This window comes from Pleurodeles waltl, chromosome 12 (genome assembly GCF_031143425.1).
Source record: "Pleurodeles waltl isolate 20211129_DDA chromosome 12, aPleWal1.hap1.20221129, whole genome shotgun sequence".
NCBI lineage: Eukaryota > Metazoa > Chordata > Amphibia > Caudata > Salamandridae > Pleurodeles > Pleurodeles waltl.
This window is the reverse complement of record NC_090451.1, coordinates 663,597,953-663,618,375: the sequence shown is the minus strand read 5'-3', so window position 1 is coordinate 663,618,375 and position 20,423 is coordinate 663,597,953. Positions and strand designations below refer to the sequence as shown.

Here is a 20,423-nt window from a genome sequence, read left to right as displayed (position 1 = left end):
AGATCTGGCTCTGACATGCAGCATCCATACTGTTACCCCCACTGAACACCACACACTGCTCTGCAATGCACATCAGCCCTGACCGTCGACCACCTCTTACACTGTGGCACGGGGAGCTACTCATAGTCTTGCAAGCTTCCGTTCTTCCTGATCTGCAGAGCGCTCTGCGTTTGCAAAAATGCCAACAGCGTATTTGCAATCTACCCCTGTTCTACGGCACTTTTTGCATCGAGAACTACTGCATCTCTACCAGTACACCATATCCATACCTCACTTACCAAGCGACCCCCCTCTCTGTCAGGCGCCTTCAGGATCATTTTCTATGTGTACCATGGAAACAAATACTTCATTAATAAGTCATTTGGTTATTCAGATAGAAACATAGTAGATTAAAAAAAACAAAAAAACAGGAGCCAGTTTAAGATGTTTGTGCTTTTATTTACAGTACCTGCATTTACAAATGTATTTTTTGAATTATTTTTATTTTTTTAGTTAAATTCAGATATGTACAACGTTTAAAAAAAATTCAAGTGTCAGCGAAATGAAAACTACAAGCCCTGTACATTGAAAAAAATAAAACAAAAAAAAGTGCAAAGAGTGAGGAATCGTGGTCTTTGGCGACTAGACATGCGAGCACACTTAGTGCCTCTACTCCCCGATATGCATGTGCACACACGCCACTTGCACATACATTCACACTTGCACACTAAAAGTCAATTGACACTTGCTTTCAATTTCATTCACTCTGGTCGGTCACATTAGACATAAAACTGCAGGATCTTCACTCATCATGGACAATTCGACCTAAATTAAATTGCACAGGAAATTATAAGAGGGATTCTTTTTTGATAAATCGATGTGCCCGTCCCAAGTGAAGATGTTGAGATGCATCAATCCCTCCTAGGAAAGGAAGGGTCCACCTTTTCCCAAATGTCGCTTGAACAGAAATATGCCCCACTTACAACTAGCACATGCCAGACATCAGTGTGCAGCAAGGCCTTCCTGACCAGAAATAAACATTTAGCACCGGGCCAAAACAAATGTAAAAGTTGAGTGCGGATCATTTTTAGATTCATAATGACACCAACACCCAAAATTAATATTGTAAGTCAGACAAATATACTAAAAAGTCTTGTTTCAGTGCATTTCATCGACTAACACTAGTCATTTTTTAGCTTTCTGTTTTATCCGATACATGATTCGGCCCGGTGTGAGCGACAGATGTCTGGTCGGTTTTCAGGTCTCTTTTTTGCAGATGATGCTGGGAAGGCTGACGGTAAAGGGGTGGAGTTATGTAGTTGACATTAGTCCTGTAAGGGTCACCAGAACATCTAGGTCAGTAAAATGTCTCTACAGCAAGTTGTGCCCTATATATGTGCATGGAAAGTCCTGTAAACACTTTTTTTTTTTTTAAACCTGGAATGTTACAATATACGCCTTCTACTAGGCTATAGGTCCATCTTGAGCAGTTTGGGTTACCATGGTGCATGGAAGGGTCAATGGTCAATGTTTTGAACTACTTGTACAAGGCCTGGGGAAATTACTGGTCTTGTTTGATGGAATGGTCAGTGTGATGGAAATTCCAAATGTCGCACTGGTCACTTATATTGGTCAGTTGACCTGTTATTACTGAATCTATTGAATGAGAAAATTCCATGAACTATTTGTGAATGCAGATTGGTTAGATTTGGTACTTTTATTTAAGGAGTAGACTGCACATTTCCTCTGCTGGGAATACATGGTCCAGGGTTCAAAACTCATATTCAAGTCATTTGCAGATAGCCTCCTCGAATTTTCACTAGGGTAGTTAGCAACCAAATTGATAAAATGGTGGCTAAGTGCAAAAATTAGGGAAACAGGTGGTGGGGCATGGGGCCACCAGTCACATCCATTTTAGCCTCTATGTCTCAGACTTTCGGGTTAAAGTGGAGGGACATTTTGAGCATACCAATCTCTCCACTGGTATGAAGACACACAGTTAACAAAGGTTTCCCTGCTGTCCAAGCACGCCTCTGGCAGGACACGGGATCTCTCCAGTTGGACGTAAATGAGCACAGAAAATTAGGGAGCGTCAGTAAGTGAGGGAGGACAGAATGGGAGAGTAAGACGTCAGCTGGGGGAGCATTATAAAGAAACATAGAAATCGTGGAGTTTGAAAGTTAGTTTGTAGGAGTACAGGACATATGGGGGCAAACAGTGGAGGTGTGCAAGGATGTCTTTCGGATGTGCACTGTGGATGATGTCACAAAGAACTCGTTCTGTGCAGCACTTTTGCTCATTCCATGCAGCATTGGTACTCACTGCTCTAGAGGGATTATAGCTCCACAGGTGGGTGTTAGACAGCCAACCACCCCAAAATTACAAGGAAAATACAAAACATGTCCCACCATTAGTCATTTTCTTGTTAAGGGTACTGTGTTCAGAATAGGTATAAACTAACACTGTGACTACATTTTTCCTCCATATAAATATGTATCTATAGATTCCGATATATTAGTTAAGTATATATATATGTATAAGACTTGTCACTTTTGTCTGACCATGTCAGTGACCATTGTGACCATTCAGTGGCCTGCAGAGGGAAGAAGGTGCTTTTTTCTGATGCTTTCCTTGGAAAATTAAAGCTTCAGTTTTACAGCGCAAAGTCAGGTCAGAAGAGAAAAGTAATACTCGCTCCTCAGGGGTATCGATCTTCAGGGCTAGCCCCCAGGCATCCTAAAGTAATCACAAGATCCCATGCAAATTTCCACAGTTTATTGGCAGGGCAGGGGTCTGTCAAATTACTAGGCAGTATGTCCATACAGGGAGAGAGGACAATACCCATGTAAATGAAATTATTAGGCAGGGTGGCCAGAGGAATGGCATGAACTGTCGAGAGAGTTTTACAAAAGTGCCCGAAGTACAGGGCGTGACATGTTTCTAGGACATTTCAAGATATTGTTATCAGAAAGCTTCAGAAGGTGGCATAAAACCAACACCTTAGTGTCTGACATTTCGAGGCATCTAGCAGGAGTAATGGACCTATGGGTGTATCGTAGCAACTGTGTCTATAAAAGTGCAGAGCAATGAGCTGGAGTAACAGAGGTGGCATGGTTTTGCTGTGCCTGTGACACTACAAGACCATCTGATCAAGGGTATTGAGAAGCCCATCGCATGTCCTGAGACTATAAATTTTAAGTTCAGGGTGAGGGAGCAATTGGGTAAACACATGGATTTGTAACTCAACCAGATCAAAATTGGAGAAGATAAAGAACACAGTACCTGAAAGAAGGAAATGCATCATAGGACAACACATAGAATATAATGAATATATCATTGAATCAGTGACAAATATTAAGGACGTAGCAAGGTATTGGCCACAGATGATCAAATGAATGTTACTTTAAAAGTATAATCAAGCAAGATAACGATTAAGCCCATATCATGGAACAGATAGTGGATAATAGAAATATCGAGTAAAGGACAGAATGAAATAAGATCAATTAAATAGTTTAGGGTCAAAGAGAGAAGACTAGCCATATAGCATAGGATCAAAGATGGAAGATCTACAAAATGTTATAGGAATCAAAGTGAAAATTGAGGAAATAACAATGAGATATATGAGAAAGAGAATATTTGAATTAAGAAATAGCATAATCTGAGAGATAAGAGGTGTTTTAGTTAGCGTAAAGTATTGCATTTGCAGCAAATGGCTTTATTGGATTTAAGACAGTAGTTGAGGATTGTATTATCAGATTAAAAAAAGAAAGTAATGTAATGTGATGTGGTCTAGGAGAAAAGACAAAACAAATGTTATGGAATCAAAGACGGACGATCAAGGAGGCAAAAGAGGGATTGTCAAGGAAATACAATGGATAGATAAAATAAAAGTAAGGGACAGCAAGGCAATCGAGAAAAGGACAGCAAGGACATATGGAACCATGCAGAGAATATAATGGAAATAATATGTGACAAAGGGAGCAAAATCAATTAGGCCAGAGAGACATTTAAGAATGTAGCATTGGATTAAGAAAAAAAAAAGACAAAGATCTTTCAGGAATGTAAGGCTGGGAGAAAAAAAGGAAACCGTATAGGCTCAAATACAAAACCTAAAGAATTTATGTAATGGTATCAGGTAGAGCAGTGGTTCCCAACCTTTTGACTTTTGTGGACCCCCACTTTATCATTACTTGAACCCGGGACCCCCACTGAATGATTATTGGAATCTGGCCCCCCCCCCCCCACTGAGTCATTAGTGGAGCTGAGGACCTAATCTGTTAATATTATTTCATTTTCTAAGCAGTCGCGGACCCCCTGAGGGAGCTTTGCGGACCCCCAGGGGTCCCAAGACCACAGGTTGGGAACCACTGAGGTAGAGTAAGGAAACGTTATTTAATTCAGGAGAGATTATTGCATAAATATTTTGAGATTATGGACAGAAGATGAAGCAATTGATGTAAATTCAATGAAAGAAGCAAGAATATATTGAGAGCTAGAAAATATAAGCAATCAAATATTAACTGGATTTGCAAGAAAGCTTGAAGACTATGTTAAAGAGGTTACAGAAGATAAACAAAATATGGAGTCAAGAGAGAACTGCAAGGCTATTTTATGGAGTTCAAGGTGAGAAAAGCAAAGCAATACCAAATGTTGAGCGACAGTCAAAGAGCTAGGGGGATAAGGAACAGGGACATATGGGTAAATGGAGGCAAAATCAAAGGAATATCATTGGATCAAGGAAAGAAGGGCTTTACACTGTGACACAACCAACAAAATGAAAGACAGCAACATATAATTGGTCCAAGGAGAGCAGATCACAGGTAGAGTGATTTAAGAGTAAGGGTAAGATTTTAAAATAAAAAATTAAAATAAAAAACAAGTACTGCAAAAAGAGGATTTCCCGCCACTGAGAAGATTCAAAATTGTGGCACCTTGCACAAGGGAAAAAGAAGGCGTCTTATGTTAAGGTAACATAATGAACCAACTGTACACACGGCCGAGCTACAATACAGAGTTTAGCCTCCCAGATGCTGTAACCTAGGAGCAGGCAGACCTGAAAAGACCGTATTGTGAATGCCAGACACTAAAACACGTACTCTAGGGTCTTATGTACATAGACTGCTTGGCATTTGTCTTCAAACCCACAATTCCGTTTTTATAGTTTTGATGACCATTTCTTCTTAGAAGATGTGGCAGCACCAGCTCTTCAGAAGACCAACACGACGTGTGCGATGGGAACAAAACCTAGATTTGCAAATTTTAGGTTTCTGAAGGCCCTGTTTTCATTGCTTGTGAAACAGAATGAAGCCTCGTTTCTCTTGGATGCCTTGACGTGCTTCCTTGGTTTCTTGTGTTTATTTTGGCAAGGATCAGGGCATTCATCTTCATCAAGGTCCATCTCTCTTCAGAGTGCTCAGTTTTCTTTACATGTCAAGCATTCTGCAATTTAAATGGACTTCTTTGATGCAACTTCTATACAAGTTACATAAACAATAGATTGGAATGTTTGAGTAGGAGCTTCAACCATGTAATCAAGCAGTCAAAACAGACATCATGATTCAAGCATGGGAAAAGGTGGAGACAGTCAAGAGCACGCAATGGTTCGTTAAGAAGAAACTAAATGGATATACTCTGGGACTACGGGAGCAATTCTTAAAAAATCACGAAGGACAAAAGAAGATGGTAAAGGTCATAACTTACATATTATTGATATACAGAGTGCACATTCTGATTATACCATGAAACAAAGTTAAACCATTTTGTCATAAGAAAAAAGAAATTCATATATACCATAGAACAAATGTAACTAATACTTGCCATTGGGCGATGGAGAGAAATGAAAGATGCATAATAGAAAAGCGAAGTTTAATTATGGCATGAAAGTAAAGGCAGTTGTATCCATTGCAAGGTAGAGAATATCAATGGGATACAGTTGGACCACTGGCAAAAAGCACTAATGTATCACGGAAATAAGTAAGACCATATATTCCAGGGTAGTAAAGAGGCGTATCAATAGGACCAAATGCCAACAAAGTACCAAGAAGAAGGAAAAGCTATACGGACTGTGGTAGTAGGAAGAAAAAATTAAGGGAATAACCAGTGCCTGAGGAGGATGAATGGATGGCAGCTAGGAGACCAAAGATAGAATATCAAACATGTACAATAAAAGAGCAAAATACTATATACGGGAGCAAGGAGCTGACATACACATAAGGATGAAGAAGAAAATATTGAGGGAATTCTAAATGGATGAAGGCAGACAATAATCTACAAAACCAACAAAGAAGGCCGCAGGTACTGCCGAATAAGTAGGGACTATCAGGCAGCTTTGTAGGAAGAAAGAAAAAGTAGAGACAGGGTCCATTGAGTAAGAGAGGGTCAAATTTACTTGGGACTCTGATAACAGGATCATGGTCAAAACAGAAATATAAGGTTATTCGCTTCAGCTCGAAAGGGGATCAAGACAACACAGGATTGTGAGAACATGCAGAAGTCTATCACTGGGCCATAAATGGAGGATTGGATGTACAGCATGAAAACAAAATGGGAAATGGGTAAATGAATGAGACTAAGTAGGAATGGTCAAGAATACAACATTGAATCTTGAAGAATGTCCAAAATCTGCCCAGTTTTGTGCAGTAGATGGATGCTGGACCTTATCGAAAATTATGTTTCTTATCTTATTCTACTGTTGTAAGTGTCATAACATAGCATATTGTTGTTGCTTCCTTCCAATAATTCTATTATATAGATTACCCTAAAAAACTATTTAACAAAGAAAACTACCACGGACCCAATGTGAGATGACTGAGCATAGACAAAGAACCTACAATTAGGGTTAATGATATACCATGTGATTAAAGCGGAAGTGCTGGAGCTATAAAGGATACCTTCCGAGAGGATCAAGCCAGACCTGAAGAACCAGCTATAAATACCTTTGTGTACCAGGCAGCCAAGAAGATGGAATTAGGATATACTTTGATGCTATGGAAAAGATGAACACTGCAACAAGGGAACAAATCTATAGGATCAAAGGAGGGAGTTTTTATCACCAAAAAGAGATGAAGAGATCAATAAAATCTCAAAGGAACAAAGGAAAAATCCATTATAAACCAAAAAGGGAGGATTACAAACAACTTTCTCATACTCCACATTTTCCTAAATATAGTAAGGAATTGGTAAAATGGGCTAACGTGAGAGAGGATTAGTCATCTACCAGGCGAAACAGGGAAGAGATTAGGAATATGCCAAGGGATGAAGGGACACAGCACACATCATGAATCATAAAGATCTGGGTCAGGAAAAAAAACAGTAGCACAAACCTTGACAAAGACAGAGTGGGCGTGAGGCTGGTAAAAGAGGTCAACAACTAAGCAGGGCATTTGGGGGGTTGCAAACAGGCTGATATTCTGAAAAGGCACCATTCATGTCAAGTTCATCAAGCAATATCAGATTTGTTGATGCAGCACCCTAGACCATACCTCATTAAAATAGGCCATCTGGCCTATCTGCATGTGCAAGGGCAGTAGTTGTACAAAAAAGAATAATTCACATTCTTTTGTTGCTAAACCATACATAACTACTATAAAAGCTTACAGAATAATTTCCTCTTGATATTTTTATTTCAAATAGGTCTTGGTCACAAGTATCAGGCTGTACTATATGGTTACCCCAACCTTATCCAGGCTTGGTAATAGAGGCCTGTCTGTACAATTAACCAGCATAATCTAAGGTAGGAAAAAATGACTCCTATCTACAACAGTGTTTTAGGTATTAAATACATTACCATTATCTAAGGTTTGTGACATTTATTTTCCTTGCATCAATCACTGATTGCTGTGCCTACCTGGTAAATTTCACTTATTCGCTTACACTAGTTCAGATTTACTCTATGTTAATTTTATTTACTTGTTATTTCTTGCTTTGTTTTCTATAGGGAAGAGTTTATGTGCCTTTCTCAGTGCTCACCGGCCATGCTTAAAGTATTTCCTCCCCCCCACCTGTCTGTCCATGTGGGTTCATGATTTCTTCACTCCATGCTGTCCTTTTTTATATTATATTGTACATATACAATAGAGTGAGCTGCCTCATACTCCACATTCTCCTCAACATAGTAGAGACTGGATACAGTGGAAGAATGTGGACAATGCAATAATCTCAACCTAAAGAGGCAAGCTGCAATGGTACCCCCATACAACTCAAGCTAGGAAAATGGTCCTGTGCCAATAAATCAGATACAGCAAGATAACAGCAGAGTAGTTAAAAAAAAAAAAAAGGCAATCTAAAATGAAGTAAGGGTCCCGGGAACCTTACGATTACCTTTACATAGTCTGTGCTAAGTAAAGAGGAACTGTGCATACAGTACTTTTAACTCAACATAACATGGATTTTGTAAACATCATCTATGCATGGATAAGAATCTATGTATACAATGGAGCCTCTTCATCATAATCTAAACTTAGTGATCTGAAAGGATGAGGTACCAGAATATCATATTCAGCGTATCATTTGACTTCAACTTCACTTTCTAAATATTGTTTACAAAATCTCTCCACTCAAGGTAATAATAGAAAATTTACTCCCACTGGAACAATATTTTTCTGAATTATATTTAGGACAAAGTATTTATGTCAGACAGTATTCCTGTATACAGTATTCTGACAGGCAACCAAAGACAGCCATTGTGTACTATATGGTTTTCTTAAACTAATCTAGGCTGTAGACACATCTACTAGCACAATACAGTAATCACAATAAGGTTATCTCAGCCTAAATACGGCTTGTTTGTAGGAATGTATATCAGACAGTGACGTTGTGGACCAAGCTCAATTTACTTTTGAGACTGGTTTTCAGTAACGTTTACAAAAAAGTATCATTAAATTCTCAATAGAGGTCATTGGTATGTTGGTTGAGGCCCTGGGACCTATGCAGGAGTAGGAATGGTGGTGGTTAAAATGTTCACACTTTCATGAGTGGATGATGAACCTGTTTTTCAAAACTTTAGGAAGACACCAGTGAATTAAGTCACCTCTGGGAACTATTTTTTTACGAATAGACAGAAATTCTCCTAAAAGCATTCTCTGAAAAAGAATTTCAAGTTCCTCAGACATCTTTCTACTTAGCCACTGAAGGCAATAGAAAAGCTTATGGATATTGTTTCCTCCTATTTGGAAAGTAAAAATTGTCACATTGTAAAAGAATACCTGGAAATGTAATGAAATTCAGCTGAGCCTTTCGGATAATGCGCCAAACCCGGGAGACAGAGTATTTACAAGAACTCCATATGTGATGAGCCAATCACAGGAAAATAAGTTTTGCTTCTGAAAAGTATTAATCTTTACAAATGAATCATTCCAGACCCTTTTGAGACATTCCATATTTCCCTATATGCTAGTAGTGCCCTCTTGTATGATATATTAGTTTCCTTATTATTACTATCAGGTCTGTTTTTTTAAAGTGCTTATCACTGAATCGCCTCCGAGCGCCAGAATAGTAAAAAAATCCACACTTGTTCTTCCTTCCTTCCTTTGGGAATCTGGAGCAAGGCTCAGTTAACACAGAAATACCATTGAGGAAAATAAACAAGATTCTTTGGTATTTCCAGTGGTATGCTGCTGCTTGATAAAACCAGCTCCAGTAAGAAAGAAGCAACTGTTTTGGTGCCATCATGAATCTCAGCAGTGCCTCCAAAATAGTATAGGGTTCAGATGCAGCCTAAATCTCCAGAAGGTGAACTCAGTTTGATTGCTCTGGAAATCCTTATTAAATAAAAGCAAACCACTGTGCTCCTTGTAGCAATTGCAGTTTATAGATACTACTCGGTGGCTATAACAGATGAAATAACAAAAGAGTTTGGACTGTTTGCTGGGCAGTAAATTGTAAACAAAGCATCCCTGTTTTGGGGTATAGACCTTAATGGTAGTATTCATTGTCATTCAGAGATAGATTTTGAACCGTCTACTTTGACAGGTCTGAGAACCTTGCTCGTGGAAATTTTTGTGACTAGAAAAGACAATTTCCCATGACTATTTACAAGCCTAAGGCAGCTCCTAGCAGCCTTTAAATAATTTTACTCTACATCAATGATTGAGTATAAGCTGTTGGCGCACGTTTTCACTCTGAAGATAACCCTTTTTAGTTTCAATTATTTCACGCGAAAGCTGAGAACAATGTCTCATGCCAATTGCAGGACACTTTTCACCATGACTTACTCAACCAAAAACAGACTTCTTGTAAAAATATTCAAAAATTAAACATATTTTGTGACTTATTGTGCCCTGTCTATTGATTTGGTTACATTTTTCGAAGGCAGCATATTTGTTTCTATTTGCACTTTTCTCATGTTTTGACTGGAGAGAATATGGCTGCTGAATCAATCTTTGTTTGAAGAAGTTACATTTTCAAGAAGGTCCAACCATGCAAAACTGACTGTAAACTTTCAAATATATAAAAAGCCTTCCCGCTATTTTGTATAAGTTTAAAGGCTTTGTAAACACGTGGGCTTGCACAGGGAGAATAGTGTACTTCTTTTTGTACACCTCCCAGACATGAAGTCTTTCTTCCATTTCTCCTTCCGAAAGAGGCAGTTCTGTGATTTAGCCCCTCAGTCATAGGAAAACTGATCCCAAGGAAAGTATGGAGATTTTAAGATGGTTAGGAGATTTGATTTTCTAGTAAATAATGTTATCTTCCAACTAGATGGGTCCATCTTATTGACCGCATAAGAAGAGATGTGAAATCTCACTCATCAGTGAGATTCACACATTTGGCGTTCGGGTTGAGCTGTCACTCACAACAGGTTAAATGTCAACCACTGCCTTTCAGCCTACCGCTCATGGTCCCAAATTTCAGTTTTGAGTAGGTGCAAAGTGACTTTTCAGGAAATTTTATTTTCTCTTTACTGTCCAATATCTTTTCACCAGGAGGTCTTTGGCGCAGATTACTTACTTTGCAATGGATTTGTATCACAAAATTGACACCAAATGGCATGAAGTTCACAACTGAGATTTACTGCCCAAACTACTTAAAGTAATACACAATAGCACTACAATAATGCAAAGTAGCTTTATGCAGTATTTTGTTTCAGTGGCAGATAACGTGTGGCACATGGGCACTCCCATACTACCACCGATGGATTTTGTCACAAAAAGCTATCTACTAAAAAAAGGAAGCCATGAACTTGTGTCAAAATAATTACACTCCCTCAAGGCAGCCATATTGTTGGAGAAAAGTTTTTTGTTTTTTTTAAACGTTCCCAGCTTTGCATGTGTGCTGCACTAGACAGGACAAATTCAAACTTGAAAAAGTGTAAACCTCTGGCAAGGAATAGTATTTTGTACTGGAAGAGTATACTTCTAGTATAGAACCTGTGCTAGACATCCCCATGCACTAGTCAAAAGTGCGTCAGCGCAGAGGGAGAGAGTGAAACAGCTACATATCTGATAGGTGATATGGCGTTGTTCTGCCTCTTCCTTCAACGCAACGCAGCTTTGTTTCATCACATCATTGTTACGCACCTCTAAATGAAAATGCTAAACCATAATTAACTACACTCCACTAATGTTACATTTCCCAGTTTGATTAATTATTTCTGTTTATTTTGCTGTTGCAGTATAATGTAGTGGATATTTTAAAAAAATATACAATTTCAGCAGCAGTGGAAAAAAATGATCTTTAATTTAAACCTAAAAACCTTGTTCAGAAACAATTTTATTTAGTAGCCTACGATAATTTTGAATCTGCTTTTTTTCCGCTGCAGTCGAAATTCAGCTTCTGAAATTTACATTGCCAAATGGCCTCTCTCATGCGGCAATGAAGTCTCTCGAGTTGGCATGCATAGCCTTACCAGAGCCAGCTGCAATACTGCAATCCTGAAAGGGTGTGGGGCAGACAGCAAAACCACAGCCACGCCCAGTTGCCCTTGTCATTACCTGAAGGGGAGGGGCATGCATTCCAAGATGGCTGCTTAATTTCAAACTTGATATCAGTCAGGGCTCATTAAGGCAGGTCTGGACCACATTTTAAAGTGCTTTCGTCTTATAATTATTGTTTTACATTTGAACTGATGAGGTAAAGAATGCCAACTTTAGATGATTTTCCTAATTTTTGTACCAGCTGGATTTTGAAATACTGGTGGTGCCGGTAAAAAATGGGCCAGCTGGCAACACTGTGTCCTTTTTTGTTGTTGCTGTTTTCATGGATAAAAGCTAATCTTTGTAAGTCTTATGAATCATGGGTGAAGGCACAAAGTACGATGTTTCGGGTAGCACTACTGCTGAAATAATACAGCAGCAAATTAACTCCATTGTTAGGCACAAACACTGCTTTGGGGTGGAACCCTTCAGTTACATATCATACCAGTTGATAGTGAGGGAAAGGCGGGTACCCTGCTAGTTTTTGACGGATAAAGGATGACATGGGTGCGGGAAGACTTAAATTCGGGTCCCATCTAAAGATGGCCGTCGTTGCACACCATCTGCAGTCAAGCGAGGCACAACGTGTCTTTTCTTATTGCACAGCCGCTAATAAAATTGATGATAGCAACCATTTCTGTTGCGGACAACACAACCATCTTGTCTCCTGGTCCGTAACAACAGGTGTTGATATTACACAACACACAGTGGTGCTCATTCGAAGAACCACTTATTGATGAAGGCTTTATTTGGCCTTGCTGTCAATTCCAGATTCAGATTACTCACAGTTCTGTGAGGAGGCGTGCTTAGCTCACTGAGGTTTCTTCCCCAACATAACACAGAGACTCTAACATAAAGAACTCTCAGAAATGGATGGTCTACTGACACATTGGGCTGAAGGCGAGGCGAGCGGCAGTTCTGGGATGTTTCTACTTAGAGTATATGCTTTCTCATTTACAGGGCAGAGAGGGAAGTCTAGAGTGTACAAAGCTGTGATGCTCAAGAGATATTATGCAGCTGGCCATAAAGCAGGGCCACTGTAATTGTGTGACGGGGAGGACCAAATTATGGGACAGGGTTTACTAAATTATGCAACAAGAATAGGTGAATTATGCTGTGTTATGCAGCACATTTTTTGATAGCATTACTTAATTATTTTGTCAGTAGAAATAGTTTAACACCCAGATACAGCAATCAGCAACAGAAAGGTGACCAGCGAGAAACATTTGTTTAATGTTAAAATCTGCAAATTATGCAGCTGTTGGTGGATATTTTTTTAAAATGCAGCAAACATGCAATTATATAGAAAATGCAGCAAAATTGCATAATTCCATTGGACCTGCCATTGACTGAGAGGAACTCTACTGAAGGACTGCTCACTGGTCTACAGCATCAACCTATTGCCACGAAAGCCCCGCTCCAGGATGCGTTGGACTGTGAAACAAAATCAGCCAGACAAACATTTTCAAAGCCACAGGCCAAAGGTAGAAGGGGCCTCTGGGGCATGGCTTGTCATGGCTATCCAGCTGGGTTGAAAAACAGCCCCCTAGCACGCTGGAAAAATGTCAGGGTGACAGAATGGCCTGTCCATCTCCACCCACAAGGATAAACATTGTGACAGATACAAAGACATAAGAAAGAGATGGCGATGGAGGGGGCATGGTGCCATCATAACTCCCCCGGCTTCCATTTTTAATTGATTCCTTAGTTCCCTGGCCCAACCAAAGGCATTCAATGAGTTTTGGAATGTTGGCAAACTCCTGATATATGGTTCCTCTAGAAGGCTAGTGGTCCTAAAATAATCTCTAGTCCGTCAATAGCCTTTTTAGAAACACTTCATCTCCCTACAAGAAATCACGACCTCTGTAAGAGCATCTAGGTTCTTTATTACAGCGAGTTGGGAACTCTTCGTGTATGCCACTAACCCCCAGAGCTATTATGCTTTTTTCACCACAGAGCAGCACACCGTTTTCAACTTCTCTGCTTTGACAGGACTAAAGCTATACGCCAATCATGGCCATTAGAAGAGAGTGCAGAGGGGGAAGTCTGCCCAAGGCCCTGCGCTTTCAGAAGTCCTGTTCTCCATCAGTAAAGTTTATTTATAGATATTAACTGCAAACAAAATTACCATTGTCATTTATAACGACGACGCTTAGCTGGTGACACCGTTTCATGGCTGCCGAAACTGTGTTTAGTCTTTCCTTGCACTACACTTTTTTAATACTTCAAAATAAATGCTTGTGGTCCTGGTCAATGGGGGAAAAAGCTTAAAGAGGTCCCTTCATAAAGTTTTGTCCCCGGGCCTGCAAAAACGTCAGACAAGCCTGCTACCAATTAATCTGATGTGCCCTAAAAGAAGCAGTCCAGCCAACGCTAATAGGCCATGACTTCTTTGCCTTGGTTAACAAGCAGCCCCAATGCATGCATCCCTTGTCATGGTTCATCAGCAAATAATTTTATGTTACTTCAAACCCCAAAAAATGATGACATGTAGACAAATATAACAGCCCCAGTAGTTTATGAATAGTGGTGGAAAATAGTCATCAGGTTTGGTTCAAGCATTTCACACAGCTCACACAAGGTCGGTGATTATTGGCCTGATTAAGAGTTTGGAATACAGAGTAATGGCAGTCAGGGTGGCAAATGACTTTATGTCTGCCAGTCTGCCTTTACTCACCTGCCAGATTCGGAGTTCACCTCTTACCATGCATTGAACCCTATGGGTTTGTATCAACCACAGTCATAGCAGTTCACTCAAAGCCATTTAAAAGTTTTGTGTGTCCACCATTGATGATAAACCCTTACACCAAACTTTTAAAATTTTTACTTTTCCCAAAAACAGACTCCCAGAAAGGGATTTGTTTTTGATAAAACAAAATACTAATGGCCATAACACCTTGGGGATTTTCTGTCATGTTTCAGTATCGGCGTTTCCCATGTCGGGGGGAGCATTAAAAAGTTTCACCGTTCCAGGTTTTACCTAGCGGTAAGAAAAGTAAAAAGAAAATGACTACATGTCCGCCCATTCAAAATGGGTGGCACAGCTAGTCATTTCTTTGATGGCCCTTGCACCCCAGGGCGATCGGAGGGGGTTAATCCCAGTGAAGACAGACTAGTCTCCGCCGTGATAAATCCGAAGGTCCGCCCACGTCTAAATCCACTGTACCACAATCTTGGCAGTGAGGACACTTCATTACCACCAATAATTACATTGGTCCCAAAGTTCTCTCTAAAGGAACCTGAGGTAAAGACAATCCCTGGGCCTCTCACAAGGACAGTGACAAGGCACCAATTTAGAGTTTGGCTGACTGAGTATTCTTTCAAATACAGGACAGAGGACTGTACTAGCTAAACCCTCGGTCCTCCTGCATCATGTAGAGACAAGCAGACCTTAAGGAGCATAGTTAGTCTTTAGACAATGGGCTGCCATGCACCAACACAGGCACCCTTACACCATGGTGCAGGGGTGTCTGTGTTGTGGAGATGTTTGCAGAATGAAGCACACCTAGAAAAAGGAAAAAAATGAGAAGAACTAAAGGTATTTCTGCTCGTTGCTCCTCCCTTACGCCACCCCTGTGGAGGCGTAGGCTTTTGATGCATTCCCAGGTTTACAAATCCTTGTAAATCTGGGAATGCATCAAAATCTATGGGGAACATCCACCACAACACTCATAGAACCTCCATATCTACAAGCTCCTGAAAAGCCACGCCAAGTGGCATTGCGTGGTCTTACAGATATGCGCTGTTGGGGCATCAAAAAAAGTGACTCACCGGCAGTGCAAGCCACTTGTAAATATGGCCCTAAGTTTTCAGTCAAAGGGGTCCTTGTTGCCTCAGTCAACAGAAACTTCCTTCAAGGGCACGACAGATCAATAGCCATTGGAAGGACATTACACCACTTGCCCTATTTAGGGTGAACGTGTAATGTCTCTCTTTCCTTTCTGTCACTACCAGAAAAAACACCAGTGCTGCCAGACAGGGAAAAACATGATGATTTTGCACACTATGAGAAAACTCCTGTGGAGTGGCGGATCACTAGTGTTTTGTTTTACACAAACAAACTCCAGTTTAGGGAACTGGTTTCTGAAAAGCACTACATGTAAAAGGGTTGGTGAATGGTTGCCAAAAGCAACAGCGTCCATGCACCAAATCTTTTGTTCACTGAAAGGGCGGGGGTCATTTCTAAATTAGACGAAAGTTGTACCCGTCAGGATGTTGGAGGTAATGTCCTCCACCACCCCAATTGGTGGAGTATATTCATCAAGTGCATTATCATAAACTGGCCCACTGTTTTCTCTAAATGGACCCCTAGTAAGGAGAATCCTTGTATCTCTTTCTAAACCAGTTAAATACTTTCCTTTAAAGGAGCCCTAGGTAATTCCCTGCATCTTTCAACTGGACACTGATGAGTTCCATGTAATTGTCACAGACCAAGACAATCTTATACATTTTATAGCACATCAGTGATCACCTTTCCTCTAAGGTGGCTCCGAGTTGGGGTATCTGGTCATAACATTGACAACAAAAATGTCTATGATGCAAATGCTGACAACCAATATATTGACAGCAATAATTATTCATGTATCAAATATCTATAAAAAATATGAAAAGGGTTTCCTAATTCCATTTATTAACAGTTACCACCAAATATGCTAGAAAGTTAAATATAAAAGCAACCCAGCCGCTTATAAAGGGGGGTGCCAGTTTTTCCAGTGATTTACAAATGGCTAACCGCATATATTATAATAGGTCATTAATAAATGTCCATTCAGTTTGCATTTGTACAGTAGACATTTTGGTTGTAGAAATGTGACCTAAAACCCACATCAGGACATTTCTCATTCCTGAAAGGTACCACTATATTAGAGATGAAGCCTTAACACCACCAACCCCTCCACTAATGCCCTCTGTCATGCCCTTGGAACAAAGTGAGACAGATGAGAGACACTGCTCCCCTTGCACACCAAAGATTGTTTCACACATCAGGCAGCCAACACGCCTGTCAGCAGGTGTGAGGTTCAACTTGAAACAATGAAGAGCTTACTGCTTGGCAGACTGTAATATCAACAAAATTAAAAGATATGCATATATATATTAAAATAACAAAAGTAAAGCTGTAAAGAGATGGACTGGAGTTACAGATAAGGCATGTCCATGTTCTTCTCGGGGTTGACCGAGGCACATCCTTCAGGATGTGCTTCTTATAGTCAGGCATCATGCCATCTTCCTTGAATGTTTGCCAGCGGGGGTGTTGCAGCTATTTCTGCCTCCCCATCTGGTCCCACCCTGCACGGCTGATGGCACAGAGCTTCATTGCTTCTCCTCTGCCTGTGTTCCCTTTTTCCTCCTTTTCTCTTGGCAGCCATTAACCCAACTGAGTCTCACATATTAGATGGCAATTTGGGCTTCACACCAGTTTCTAAGTCAGGGCTGAAAACCACGGAGCCTTTCCGCGAGCCAGAGGATGATGCAGGCCTAGTGGTGGACACTGGGGACTGTAGGGCTGCAGCTGCGCTTGCAGGCCTAGTTGGTAGAACTGATGGTCCTGAAGGCATTTGTTGAGCATAAGGTGGCTGCCCTGGCACAGCACTCGGGCACAAAAGTCCAGGGACAGAGGGGGTAGACTTGTTAATGGTACTCGATGACTCCGTGGGCGCAGAAGGCATCTGTGAAGGATAATATGGCTGCCCAGGGACACCGAGTGAGGGCTTGGCTAAAATTCCTGGAACAGAGTGGGTAGACTTAGTGGTGGTGGTACTAGGTGATTCAGTACCTTGCTGGGAAAGACAACCTTCTCCCTGTTGGGCATCTTTATTAGGCAAAGATGGTTGAGATGCTGACAGGAGGCGGCCATCTTGAGTGAGCCTCCCAAATGGCAGGCCTTGAATGCTCTTGTGTTTGACAAGGTGCTGTGGGCTGCTGGAGGCTTGCTGCATCAGCAGAGAGATGTGGGAACCTGTAGCCCGGGACAGGCTGTAGTGTAGAGTTCTCCCGCTCCTGTGGCCAGAGCTCCGTTCAGCACCAGAGGGGACCCCCACTGTCTGCTGGAGAAGAGAGGTTGAGGAGGATGTACCTCTGGATTTTGAAAGCTGTGGCTGGGAGCCCATGAGCTGTGGTTTTGCCATTGTTGTTCGGTCTCCTCTTTGGGGCTGTTGGCTCAAACCTGCTGATCCCTGAGGTGGCAGTCCTATATTGGTGTGTTTGCGCACTCCGCTTTCCAATGGCAGCTGGGTTTGGAGCATGGATGAGGAAGGGGAGCTGGCGACTGGTGTCTGGTGTTGTGATGGGACTCCAGAAGGAGAACTAACGGATGAAGGTCTAGAACCAGCTAGACTGGGCTGGGACCTCCGGGCCTGGCGTGTGAGTAGAGCTGCATCTGGGGACAGTGGGCTTGACAGGGAGGATGGTGGCAGGAAGACATGGGCTTGAAGGTTCTGCTGATGAGTTAGCGCAATGGCCACATTAGTGGTGGCAGCTGCTGTCTGCAAAGGTGCGTGTACCAGAGGTTCCCAAATAACGGCCCTGCCGCCAGGCTCCCGGCCGACTGAGGCCATCAGTTGGAAGTGCTGTAGGTCCTGGATATTGTGTGCCGTGTCCCTGTCATGCTTCACAATCTGCTGCACCATGTCAGTGTTCACCGAGCCTGTGCTGTTCTCCGCTCTTTTGCGCAGAAGGATAGAATTCTTCTTTCCTTGAAGAGGTGATGACACAAAGAGAGGCATGTGACACAAGGAGAAGTATATAACACCAAAGGAGGCATGTGATGATGGGTGGCATGCGACAAAGGAGAAGGCATGTGACACCAGAGCATGCATGTGACACCACCAAGGTATGGAAACAAAAGAGGCATTTGATGAAGGAGGGCAGTTGACAAAAGAGGTGGCATTTGAGAGCAGAGCATGGGCATGGCACAGCTGAGGTGTGTGGCACTAGGAGTGGTATGTGATAGAGAGTGTTATGTAATGCAAGGAGATGTCTGTGACACAGGAAGAGGCAAGTGTTTGAAGTCGACATGTGCCACAGGAAGAGGCATGTGACGGGGAGGAAGGAATGTGATGCAAGAGGAGACATGCGACTCTAATAGAAGCATGTGATGAAGGGTGATATGTGACACAATTTGGGTCTGTGACACCGGGAAGTGCATGTGAATGCCGGGTAGTATGTGAAACCAGAGGAGGGCGCTTGTGATAGACCATGGCATGAGGCACAAGAAGAGGCCTGGGTCACCTGAGTAGGTATGTAACACCAGACATGTCCTGGCGAATCCCAAGTGATACAGGAAAAGGCATGTAATAGCAGAGAGGGCATGTGAAGGAGGGTGGTGGCATGGGAGACTTATATCTCAATGGAGGTATGTGACACCTAAAGAGGCTTGTGATGGAGGGTGGCATGTGACACGGGAGGAGGCTTATGACACCACAGAAGGCATGTGATAAAGTGCAGCATGTGGTACAGAAGGACAGGTTACACATGTGATGTATGTGACAATGGGAGAGGAAAGTAAACACTAAATAGATGAGAATCCATTAACAGCATGCACTGTTGGGTGAGACGTGGGAAGAATCCAGGAGATACAGTGGAAGGAAACTGGCACAAGAAGACAGATGGGTACACATTTTTCAAGGAGACAAATGTCACATGGGAAGGCTGCTGACAGTGAGAGGATATAAGGTGCAGGAGTGATATTTTACACAAGGGGAAAGAGTGAAAATGTGGGAACCAAGTGGTGCAGGGGAGACGTGTCAAGGTGGACATAAGGAACATGGAAGATACAAAACAGTAGGGCATCATGAGACAGAGTGGATAGGTGCTACATATCAATTTCAAAACCATTCAGAAACTGACACCGGGTGGTCACCTTGCCTCGAAAACTTTCTTGAGGAACTAACTTCACAAAATCTAGCTCGACTGCTGAAACTGTACACAAATGCACTTCTTTTGGGCACATCACATTGGTCTGCACCATTTCCTCTTGGTATTGGAAAGGTATCCTTGCCTTACGTGTTAGACCAATGCCACATGATAGTTTGCGTGTTGATATTCATTTAAAGACTACAATATCAAGAGACACAAAGACTACGTGTTTCATAAGATTGGTTTGGGGAGTGAGGCTGTGGAGAACTCATATTAACTTAGGATGCAGGAAGTAGCCCAATCATTAGCAAAATAAACTGACCAAATTCCCGCAGAGCTCTGGAGTACAGCAGAGAGGGAACAGAGGATGAGGGTGCTATATCTCTGAAGGGCGCAGGACCCAACTTGATCACACAGAAAGGAGTACCTCTCTAGGTGGTAATACAATATAATAAATGCTTTACAGGCATGACTAAGGGTTTGCTAAAGGATGACTATTTCCAGTAGAGCGTGTCCATTATTTATCTATCTAGCTATCTATCTATATGTGTGTGTGTGTGTATATATATATATATACATATATATATATATATATACATACACACATGTATATGTATGCATATTCACACATATATATGTGTGTGTGTTTATATATATGTAGAAATATATATATATACA

The 20,423-nt window shown here is 41.4% G+C and overlaps 1 protein-coding gene across 1 annotated transcript in view; it reads right to left on the bottom strand.

Moving 5' to 3' along the window:
- Window positions 1-271: 271 nt before the first annotated feature.
- The window catches only part of HCN3 (hyperpolarization activated cyclic nucleotide gated potassium channel 3), a 112,362-nt gene continuing 92,210 nt past the window's right edge, over window positions 272-20,423 (bottom strand). The window contains exon 8 of the mRNA XM_069218439.1: window positions 272-18,582. Coding sequence (XP_069074540.1) covers window positions 17,273-18,582 — 1,310 coding nt within the window. The 3' untranslated portion in view covers window positions 272-17,272. The remainder of the gene's footprint in view (window positions 18,583-20,423) is intronic.